The sequence below is a fragment of the Mytilus trossulus genome, chromosome 6 (genome assembly GCF_036588685.1).
Source record: "Mytilus trossulus isolate FHL-02 chromosome 6, PNRI_Mtr1.1.1.hap1, whole genome shotgun sequence".
Taxonomy (NCBI): Eukaryota; Metazoa; Mollusca; class Bivalvia; order Mytilida; family Mytilidae; genus Mytilus; species Mytilus trossulus.
Genome location: NC_086378.1, coordinates 43428194 through 43440143, shown reverse-complemented (window position 1 = coordinate 43440143; position 11950 = coordinate 43428194). Strand labels below are relative to the sequence as shown.

At 33.4% G+C, this 11950-nt stretch overlaps 1 protein-coding gene across 1 annotated transcript; it reads right to left on the bottom strand.

Moving 5' to 3' along the window:
- Positions 1-2485: 2485 nt before the first annotated feature.
- LOC134721396 (RNA-binding protein Musashi homolog Rbp6-like) lies at positions 2486-6151 on the bottom strand. Its single transcript, XM_063584369.1, has 5 exons — positions 5996-6151; positions 5511-5551; positions 4352-4518; positions 3838-3959; positions 2486-2793 (listed from the first exon to the last, which is right to left on the bottom strand). The coding sequence occupies exons 1-4, from the start codon at positions 6019-6021 to the stop codon at positions 3948-3950; spliced, it is 246 nt and encodes an 81-aa protein (XP_063440439.1). The 5' UTR covers positions 6022-6151; the 3' UTR covers positions 2486-2793; positions 3838-3947.
- Positions 6152-11950: the final 5799 nt, after the last annotated feature.

Genomic DNA, 11950 nt, shown 5'->3' with positions numbered 1-11950 from the left:
CCCGCTATCGGGTCGACCACGTATACTGACACCCGCGGTAGCCCGCTAGCCAGGCCGTTCACGTCCCTTTACCAGCGGTAGCCCGCTATCGGGTCGACCACGTACACTGACACCCGCGGTAGCCCGCTAGCCAGGTGAAGTTTGATGATTATGACTTAATGAGGGTTGGAGCTTTTTCAATGAAATAAAATTCTTTATAAGAGGGTGGTCCTTTTTCAAAGTTATGGAAAAGCGACTCAATATCCAAATTCGGACACCGGTCTGCAAGTTCAATAAATTGGGCAAGAGTGGATACAAAAATGGAAAGTTGTCAACGAGAGCACTTGTATTAAATTAAAAACATCTGGTACCAGACTAAACACCATTATTGAGTCATCGATCCTTCACATTGGAGAATTAAGGAGAGCCGAGTATGATTCACCTCAACAAATAGTTGCACACATTAATTAATTAGAAAAATCGCAAGGTTGTACTAGGGGCTCAGTCTTATTTTAAGAACTCGAGTCTTAAATTCTGACAGACTTTCAGATGAAGAATAGCAATAATAGTGTCCGTCCCCATGTCTGTAGTGTAATTGTACAGATTCACTTCGTTTTCTAAGGTTGGCCCATGAAAAGATATAATTCACAACCATAAGAAATTGCTTTCCCGCGTAAGCAGCAAATAAAGTAAATTGGGAACGTGTCCCTTGGTGGCATTTACCAATATAAGCAGAGAACTCAAAATCAGTTAATGATGCTACTTCAAACTTGATTTTAATTTGCAGATGCATATTAAGCAGTTATGTCAACTCAACTTAGAGAAAAGCAATGAATTATTCAACATCTTTGCTATTCGTAAAAACGTAACGCCATCCAAATAAAACCTAGTGTGTTTTGTTGTAACGAGCATGCAACTGCTTGTAGTCCGTTGTTATTTAGGTATTATTTTGTCATTTTATTTTGTTACATATTTTGACATCGGAGTCACGACTTCTCTTGAACAGAATTTTTATTTGCGTATTGTTATGGTTTACTTTTCTACATTGGCTAGGTCTAGGAGAGGATTGACATCAAAAACATGTTCAACCCCGCCGCAATTTTGCGCCTGTCTCAAGTCAGGAGCATCTGGCCTTTGTTAGTATTGTAGGATTTTAATTTTAGTTTCTTGTGAATAATTCGGAGTTTAGTTTGACGTCTATCATCACCGTACTAGTAAACATATTTTTTAGGGGCCAGCTGAAGGACACCTATGTGTGCGGGAATTCTTGCTTTATTGAAGACCAATTGGTGGCCTTCGGGTGTTGTCTGTTCTGTGGTCGGTACGACACATTCACCATTCAACTTGTTTCCTTCTGATAAATCCTGCCTGTTTTCCATTCACAAATAAGACTTAATTCTGGCTTTCGACCATGATATATGGGCTTTGCTTATTGTTGAAGGTCAAAAGTGACCTAGTTAATGATTTTTGTGACATTCAATCTCTTTTAGAGGGTTCTCATTGGCAATCATACATCTTTTTTTAAAAGGTGTACTACTTTTCAAACATTTGGCTGTGGACGTATGGTGGACTCAATGCCCTCTCCTTCACGTTTAACCACAAGTCTTTCTAGTTTATAATTTTCTTCTCTACCAACTCGCAAATTCAAACTGATATCTAAAATAATGGAGCTTTTAGCGTGAAGGCGGTCAATGCAACAAAAATTATACACCTGCTCACATATAAACGTGATAAAGGAAGACCGCTCAAAAACTGATGAATCACAACCAAAAGTTTAACAAGTTTTGTGGTTATAAGCATTTTGTTCCAAGTTTCACCACATTTGAGACGTAGACAAGGATAAAACTAAATGCCCTATCCGCTACAGTCGAGTCATAAAAAGCATTTTGCAAAAAGGCCCTGAAAAAGTAAACTTGATAGCAACCCATTTATGTTAGACGTTCCTATAAAACAGACTTTGCAAGACAAGGATGACAACTCCATTATTTGACAATGGCAACATAAAATCGACAATATTTTTTTTAAACATATTCAATGCTTGCACCTTGCAAATTTCTCGACAAGCAAAACACCATTTTTCAACTTAAATGTCAATCGCCCTCTACCACATCTTTCTTTATAAATTTCATATAGCCATCATCAAGAACATGTCTTAAGTACACACCATCATTTTCTATGTTCAGTGGATCGTGAAAATGGGGTAAAATCTCTAATTTGGCATTAAAATTATAAAGACTATATATCAAAAGAAACAGGAGTAATAAGTTTCAAGTTGATTGGACTTTATCAAAAACTACCTTCACCAAAAACTTAAACCTGAAATAGACCAGAAAACATAATGCCAATAAAAATGTACTTTATGATTCCGATTCCACCTCAAAGACCAAATCAGATAAAATGGTAGAATTCCATGCCTTACACCTGGCAATACAAATAACAATAGTTTTTTAAAGACTTTATATAATTTACTTCTTCTGAAGACGGTGATCAATTAAAATACATGAAATTAATGTTGTTATTTTAACATTTTTAATAAATTTTATGATTGGATACACGATTTACTTTGCTCCAATGTTCAAACAATAATTGTTGTTATAACTTTTTTTCTGTTACAAAGTGCACAATGCAATGGTATAAAATGAGAAGTTTTTATATTTAAAAACAAATGGAATTTTCAAGACAACAAATGACACATAGTTACAAATCATAGAGATTTATATACACCACAAGTTTGGTGTCAATACACATGATTTTAAGTTTGTTTTCTCCACTTCCATAAACAGTCTATCGGCTGTTGCAAGGTTTGGCACTGATCTGCAAGAAAGGAAAAAAAGACAAATTAAATAATGCCAAAACAATGAAAATTTCGGACTTGATATGAATAACTCTATTTCTCTACACTTGGAACTTTTGCTTGGAGTGATGTTTATAGAAACTTCATAAAATATCTTGATTGTCTGACTTCAAAAAAACACAATGAAACCATATCATTAGTTCACCCTCACGAAAAAAAGTTTTTGCATTTGATGAAATTTGCTTTAATCCTATCTTGGGAGCAGAGAATTTCCAATATCATCTTTACCTAAAGAGTTCATTGATTCAGTGATACTATAGCAACTTTGAAATAATTTCGAACCATTTACTAAAGAATTTGAATTGTGGTCCTTAAAAGTTTTAAACAATGAGAATAGTCAAGGTTTAAGACTATCAAGGCAAAGTCAGTGCTAATTGTAAATGTATCATCATTTCAAAAATTAATGTATTAAATAAAAAAAACAACCTTGCTTGATTCATTTCCAACAACAGGTACTAAAGATGGCCAATGCCAGACATAAACATGTCTGCCTGCATGTTTTCATCAAATCTTTTTCAAAAAGAAAAAAAATATTCAATCGAGTGTGCTCACAATTAGCAGGAAAAAAGTTGTAAAATGAAATTTAGGATCTTAAACCAGTTAAACTTTTAACCATCTTTGAGCAGCAAGACATTCCAATCACTTATTTTGATATGTAATATCATCTTAAACATACCAGATTTCACTTTAATATGTTAATTTCTCCTACTTAATTGTCAGAGAAGCAAGTCATAACCTTAATTATGTGCAAACTTACAAAAATTATTGTATTATAGTGGGAGAATTAGTTTCACTTTAATATTCATTATCCAAGAATAAAACTAATCTATAAAATGTTTATATTATTTGTCAAACTTCTTGTGTATTATCACAACAGACTTTTCCCCAATTAAACCAAATGAACAGGAGCTGGGAGTTAACTTTAATGCGATAGAATTTCTGAAGTGTAAACAGCCAAGTTTTATTCAGTCAAGTCCACACATCTAAATTAACATAACCTTTACCCATCACTCTGTACATTTATTGAGGTGTTGCTGTTAAGCTTATACATAAAGCAAGCTTTCCACCTCATGCCCTGTTCTTGCTCTGTCCTCTGCAACAGGCATTTACTCCTTTAGGAGAGCACCTAAATAATAGGAATTTATTTTTTATTTTGTCTGCCATCAAATCCATTCACAAGCTGCCAAGTCAATTATATTTTTTGCTTTTATGTTACATTTTTTCTCCAATCACTAGTTTGCATTTGGGATTTTTTTATAAATACAATTTAACTGTATGTCACAAAAAAATCTCAAATGAAAACCAATTAATATGGTGATGAAATATCAAAACATATACTAATGCATTCAACCTGGAAGATGGAACAAATATTAAACCCAAACATTTGTTTCATGAGAAAACATGATTCAAATGTATTTTTTTTTTAATTATTTTAAGATTCTTAGTAGGAATATAACAAGAAGAATTTGCTTTATTCATTTGGCAGAATGTTAATGTTGGGAAAAGATTTTTTTTTACCTGTCTGCCATCAATTTCGTGTTGTTGTTGGTGTAAAACTTCATCGACACACTTTGGATCTCTGAATGTCACAAAACCAAAACCTCTGGACCTTCCAGTTTCTCTGTCCATGATTACAACGGCATCTGAGAGCTGTCCATACTGACTGAAGTAGTTCCATAAACTGTCTGCATAAAACAAAAAATAATTTGCAAAGTTATGTTATAGTACATGTGTCAGTTGATGCCACTTCTAAACTTAACAAAAACAAGTATTCTTGTACTGGAACAAAATGCTTCCTTGCTATATAACTTTTGTGTAAAGTTTTTAACACATATTAAGTCATCATCTTCAAGCATGACAAAAAAAGTGCGGAAGACCATTTACTTCAGTTTTTCATTCAAGTTCAAGGAACATTAACTCTGCACAAAAAAATAATACAACAAAAATTCAAACTTCATCTGTAACTTGTTTTGAAACACCAAATATTTAAACATTTAATCAATATTTACATTGTATTTGGCTATTTCCAGTTTCAATAAATATTTTGAGCTAATTTTTTTGGTGGCAAATAAAATGGTTTTCAAGAGTAAAGTTTTCTATGTTCATTCAGTGTTTTCTGTGAAATAAAAATTATTTGTCAATTTTTCATGGTGTAAATGCCTCTCAATAATTTTAGAAGGCGATTAAAATAATAAATATTAAAATTCAGTAATGCAAGTTGGAAAGCATTTGTAATGTTCAGCATTTTTATTCTTTCTATTAAATCCAACACCAAGTAATTATATTGTTCACCTTGTCACCATGAAGCCTTGTGATGGAACTAAAAAATGCTCATCGATTGTTGTCTTCAATCACCTTTTACATGGATGCCAAGCCTTTTTAAACTTTCCAATTGCACAGGTCTGGGTGTCCTTTTTTTAGCACAGTGTGTCTGTACTCCCAAATTTATTTTGTAGGTTTTAAGCTTTAAATACAGCTATTTTTTATGTATTTGTTATGAGGTCATAGATTAATTTAAAGGTTTCTCTCGCCATCCAAGAAAAATAAGTTACTGTACAATGGCCATGTTAGATCATATTGCTAACTTTTAGGACGAAGGTTTCTTGTAAAAATGCGGTTCTGGCTGGTAACAATTTTAAAGATTTCATCAATGTTTAGTTTGGTTATTTTATCTTACCATTATCCGTGTCCCAGCTAAGGTTTCCAACAAAAAATTTGCTGAAAAGAAAAGAGAATATCAAAATTTTGATATATAATTGCAAGAAATTAGCTATTGGACTAGTTACACATTCGGGAGTCTCCGCTTCTTTTTGCCGGGTTACGATTTACACTAGTGCTTACAGCTTAAAATTTTGCAAAAGAACCCGTTCCAAATAAAGATTACATCAATAAACATTCATGTCTACAAAAACTGAAAATTAGTTTATTTTAACTTTCTTTCAATATGATGGAATGATATCAAACACGCCACGCCGTAGACGCGTTGTTTCATCATGGTGCGAGTTCCTCCATCTTTAAATTTTCATACATGGAGATCCCGGATGAGCACGTGGTTTTATCATTTAGTTTTAATTTCCCGATTAAATGCTGAATAAAAATTGTAATATTGTTATAGCCGTACGTTATTAAATAAAATGGTTGATAATATTCAACTGTTCTTACCCAGGGTCGTCTCTTCGGTCTCCCATTGTGTATTTTAAGTCTTCTTGTCTGTGCTGCAAAAAAGCGCTCCTTCTCCTTGTGCAAGTGCGTGTTAAAAGAAAGATCGGAAGGCTTCGGTTAATCCCGTTGGATTTTTCTCTGAATAAAAGATAGATTCGACACTCAATTAAGTCTCGACCCAAACATGCAAAGAATCACAATTACTGAAATCTACTTCAAATCCAATTCAACTAATAATATACATTCCAGTACACATCCCACGGTTTTCGCAAACGTCATAAATGCAAATTCGCTTATAGCTGTCTTTTCAGTTGCTTAAATCATTTGTCAAAATAAGCACAGGCACCTCAGTGTTTGTGCAGAGACATATAATACAATGTATTAATACAATGTATTATATGTCTCTGGTTTGTGGAATAAAAATCCTAATGTGTTAAATCCTAGGTTATATTGATCTCATGATATAGGATTTTTTCAGAGACAAGTGTTTGTGAAAAACAACGAAGTACTGCTGATTAATTATTAACATGTTAGTGAATCTCAACAATGCCGGTTTTGGGCTGGTAATAACATATTTTTTTATACACATAAGTTATGTTTCAGTCAGTAGTGCTGAAAGTCAGACTACTATAACACATGTCTCAGAGTAGTGGAAATTTTTTTGCGCAATATAAATTTACTAGTTTAGGTATTAACTATGAGTATGAGTCCAAGCCTATCATTACATTATGCCGAACTAAACCTCAGAGCTAAAATGGATAATATAGTTCATGGTTGAAATTCCTCTGTTACCTCTCCCCCCCCCTTTTTCCATCCACTCTACCCCCGAGCGTTATCGGGCGAAGAACCGGCCTTCGAGATACTCCCGATGGGGATTAATGGAGATGTGTCACTCACGTGTCAATCCCCACCCAAACACTGTCACAAAGTGAGTGCAAGGAAACTTGGAAGCGTTTGTTAATATGGTGGAGGAAGCCGAAGTACTCGATGAGAACCACCGGGCCATTCGGCGGAAACAGACTGGCAAAACGGAGAGTTATCAGAAGAATGATCTCCAGGTCCGCATATCCAGAGTTAGCTTCGGAACGGCATAGCTCTAATTATGATATTTTTTGACAATTTGCGACAACTAAAAGAAAAACTTGATTTGTATAATTCTGTATTTGATTTAGGGACGACATCAAAAGTTCATTGGAGGATAAAAAAACTTTAGTTTTTTCACTGTATTTTATGGATACAGATTGGGAAACCCGGGACATTTTATTATAAAATTATTTTTGTTAAATAGTCCGATGATGTATAAAGTATCTTATTTCATGAAGACGTTGCAAGGAACAACTTGATATCTATCCAATATACTAGTCCATGTAGTAATATTGGGGTATTCTGCCTTTTGATATATTATGCCTGTAACAAATAGGTTATGCAGTGATTGCAGGTGCTGTGGCTTGCTGATGACTTTTACATTTTGAATTTCTCTTTCTATCATAGTTTTCAAGGTAATATATGCTAAAATGATAATAATGGAAAAATTTGTCATTTTTAAAAGAGCTGTCTGACAGTTTTGAGATATATGGAAAATTGGGAGAATAAAGTATCTTATTTCATCTTATTCCAAAATAAATTTTAGTATAAATCGATGTAAAATGAAGTAATGTCGAATCCAGTATGACCAGCCACCGAGTTACAATAGGCAGAAGATTATTAAAACATACTATCCAAATACGTCAATCGATTGATTGGTATACGTAGCCTGGCATCCTGGACCCCTGGCCCAATCTTTATACTTCATCAATAGGGTACTGAAAGCGTTAGTAATCAGTGAACCAAGACCCCAGGCTCAGATATAGGCAGAGACGTCTCGAGAAGGCCGGCTACAAACTTGAAAATTGCGCCCATGCAATCATAATCGACTAAAATTTCGCGGGAAATATAATATGAAAGGAGAAATTTAATGTGTTATATTTTTTCGAAACTAACCAATAAGATTTTTGCCTGGAGACGAACAGTTTTTCCCTGGTTGTGACTGATTTGTAAAAGATTTTCAAATTCGTGCATTTTCTCGTTCGTTTAACAACTCATGTCACTATGTTTATCGGTTAGTCTCGGTATAATTATAAACCCTCGGATTGTTAAATGCACATGCACCTGTCAAAGGGGTTTAGTGGAAAGGCGAATCAATACATGACGTTCACTCTAGTGCTTTTTCTAGGAAATAAAGGCCACATAATAAACTGGGAAAACCCTTGATTTTACGAAACTTGATTTGCCTTTTTTAACCACTAGGACTGCTTTTATATAATGGATGATGATAACTTGCCATAACAAAAACAGCAGAAATTATCGAAATTTAGATTAAATGTGGTCCGAGTACACAGTTATTTCGTAGAGCATTTCTTTTTCTAGACAATAAATGGGAGAAAAAAAATCCCACCTGCGTTTTTCTCAATAATATTTTTTCAGTGTATTGTACTACTTTTGGGATAAATTATAGAAAATTATAGAAAAATTCATCGGCTCTAACTCAAAATATGGACAATTTTATGTTAAGGGGGTCTTGAAATCTTTAGACAGCTTTTCTTGACGTTATATTAGAAGGTGGAAGTCCTGGATGCTTCATACTTTGCATATAGATACCTAATGTAATAAAGTTTCTGTCTGTCACATCACCATTGTCCTTGACACCTCATTTTCGTTATGTTAATTTCTGTCTTATTATGAGTAATAGCACAACTATATTTGGTATGTGCGTACCTTAGAAGGTCCTCATGCCGTCAGACAGTTTTCACTTGACCCCGACCTTATTTCATGGATCAGTGAATAAGGTAAAGTTTTGGTGATCAAGTCCAAATCTCAGATACTATAAGCAAAAGGTCTAGTCTAGTATATTTGGTGTATGGAAGGATTGTGATGTATACATGTCCAACTGGCAGGTTTAATTTTACCTTAACCTCATTTTCATGGTTCGGTGGTTATAGTTAAGTTTGTCTGTTTTTTCTTATACTGTATGCAATAGGTCTACCATACTTGGTGTATAGAATGATTGTAAGGTGTACAAGTCTTTCTGCCAGGTGACATCTGGCCTTGGATCTCATTTTCATGGTTCAGTGGTTAAAGTTAAGTTTTTGAGTTTTGGTCTTTTTTTCTAACACTATATGTATTAGGTCAACTATATTTGGTGTACAGAAATATTTTATGATTTACATGTCAGTCTCATGGGTTTTATTTGACCTTGACCTCATTTTTTAAAAGTTCATTGCTCAGTGTTAAGATTTTGTGTTTTGGTTGGTTTTTCTTAAACAATAAGCAATAGGTCAACTATATTTGTTTTATGGAAGGATCATAAACTGTACATGTCTGCCTGGCCCAGACAGACATGTACAGTTTATGATCCTTCCATACAGTGGCTTGGTATATCTGACCTTGACCTATTTTTCATGGTTAATTGGTCAATGTTTAGTTTTCAACATAAAATCAATGGTTATTAAAGAAGGTGAGACATTTCAGGTGTGCTTTTGTTTTTATATAGATTAGTTTGCCTGTTTGAATGGTTTTACACTACTCATTGTTGATATCAGTTATAGCTTGCTGTTCGGTGTGAGCCAAGACTCCACGTTGAAAACAATGCTATAACCTATAATGCTTGATGTATATAAATTGCGACTTGGATGAAGAGTTGTCTCATTGGCACGTTTACAACATCTTACATCTATTAATATAGTTGACCTACTGTTTAAGTATCTGAGGTACAGACCAGGATCAAATGAACCCTGCCAGAAAGACATAAAAACACTATAATCATTCCAAAAATAAATCAACTAGAGAGATGATTTAGTGGGCACAGACACCTCACCTAAAGCAAACAAAAGATCATAAATTTGTTAAGTCACTTTAGTGGTCCATAACTTCAATCAATTTCAAAACAAAGGTAACCAATTTATTATCTGGAATTCAACAATAATTAATGTGTCCGGCAATCAAGAACCATAAATATTGAATGGAAAAGATAAAAACAAAGACAATTAAACTTAACCTGCCACTTGTGGTAAGTTGTCTCATTAGCAATCGTATCAAATCTTTATATTTCTTACTAATCACATAACTTTAAACTTAATCACTGATACATTAATTGAGGTTAAGGTCAGATAAACCGGTCTGATGAATATAGACCAAACATCATTACCCTAATACTCATGAGAGAAAAATTAAGTAATTGACAAGGACAATAGATATTATGAAAGACACACACTTCACAAGATGAGGCATGCAGCATCTATATCTATCTTTTGATATTCTAAATAAATACAAACTCTCAAGTTTGACTGAAGGGGCAAGGCCAAAGAATGTTCAAGGAAATAAGCTGTCCAAATACCATTGACCTATCACTTGTGATTCCCTATATACTGACCTAAACACAAAATAATACATGTAAAATAAATAGTTTCAGTCTTTTAATAGACTATGACTGAGGGGAAGGGTAGATTATCTCCATGGAAATGAGATGTGACAATGCTAATACAACTGCATACCAAATATCATTGACCTAATCACATACATTGTTGAGAGGCGCTGCCGATGGAAAAGCAGACATTTCTTTGGCTTTTGGTCTCCATCAAGGCGAGACAAAAACAAAGCATTTGGTTGCATAAACCTCCCACAAGGAATGCTCAAACAAAAAGTTTGGAAAGTCTTTTTTGTTTACCAGTACATACATGGGAGATAGACTTACTAAACTCTCAAGAGCCTGAATCGCTCACCTTAATTTTTTTGGTTAAATCTCTCATCAATGATTATTTTGGCTTTTCAATTTATTTAAATGTTCTTTGAATCGTCCTATTTTCTTAAAAAGCAAAAAAAAAAATAATTTTCTCCTATGTTCTATTTTACTTTTAGCCATAGGAGCTATGTTTCTTGACATACAAGGAAATAAAATATAAAATTTATACTATAGATACTCTGAAACTCATTTAGCCTTAGTTTGGCTGAAATTGATACAGCAGTTTCAAAGGAGATTTTTTTTAAAGTAAGTCAACATGATGAACAATTTGTGAAAAAAGTCTTTAAAGGGCAATAACTCCTTAAGGGGTCAATTGACAATTTTGGTCAAATTGACTTATTTGTAGATCTTACTTTGCTTAAAATTTTTGCTATTAACAGTTTATCTGTATCTATAATAATATTCAAGATAATAACCAAAAACTGCAAAATTTCTTTATAATCATCAATTCAGGTGCATTAAACCTGAAAAAACAGTTACCCAATTCGGCTGAAAATTTCAGGACAGGTAGACCTTGACCTAATAAATACTTCAACTTCTTGACTTATTTGCTCTAAATGCTGGAGTTTTTGAGATATAAGCCAAAAACTGCATTTTACCCTGTGTTCTATTTTTAGCCATGACAGCCATGTTTTTTGACAAATTAAAAAATAAAACACAAAATTTATTTTATACACCCTACTAATCATTCAGTTGAAGTTTGGTTGAAAAGTTTTAGAGGAGAAGATTTTTTAAAGTTAGCAAATATGATGAACAAATTGTGAAAAATTGTCATTAAAGGACAATAACCCCTTAAGGGGTCAATTGACAATTTTGGTCAATTTAACTTATTTGTAGATCTTACTTTGCTGATCATTTTTGCTGTTTACAGTTTATCTTTATCTATAATAACATTCAAGATAATGACCAAAAACTGCAAAATTTCCTTAAAAAATTACCAATTAAGGGGGCTCCTGGGTACAAAATTTTTAGCAAAAAATTAAACCTTTATTTTTTCATTTCAAATTTTATTTATTTCACCCATAAAAATGATTTGGTTTGGCCCCAGATGACTTTAAAACTTGAAAAAGCTCCAAATTATCTCCCTTTGGTGCGAAAATGCCATTTTTTGGCCTTAAATTTGAAATATCTTTTTTAACTCATCGGTGACCTATATTTTTTATTATTGTTTTCAAATA

Coding starts and splice junctions, on each gene's coding strand:
- LOC134721396 (XM_063584369.1), bottom strand. CDS start 6,021: ATGGGAGACCGAAGAGACGACCCTGG. Junction 5,552..5,995: donor GACCGAAGAGACGACCCTGG/GTAAGAACAGTT, acceptor TTTTCTTTTCAG/CAAATTTTTTGTTGGAAACC. Junction 4,519..5,510: donor TAGCTGGGACACGGATAATG/GTAAGATAAAAT, acceptor TGTTTTATGCAG/ACAGTTTATGGAACTACTTC.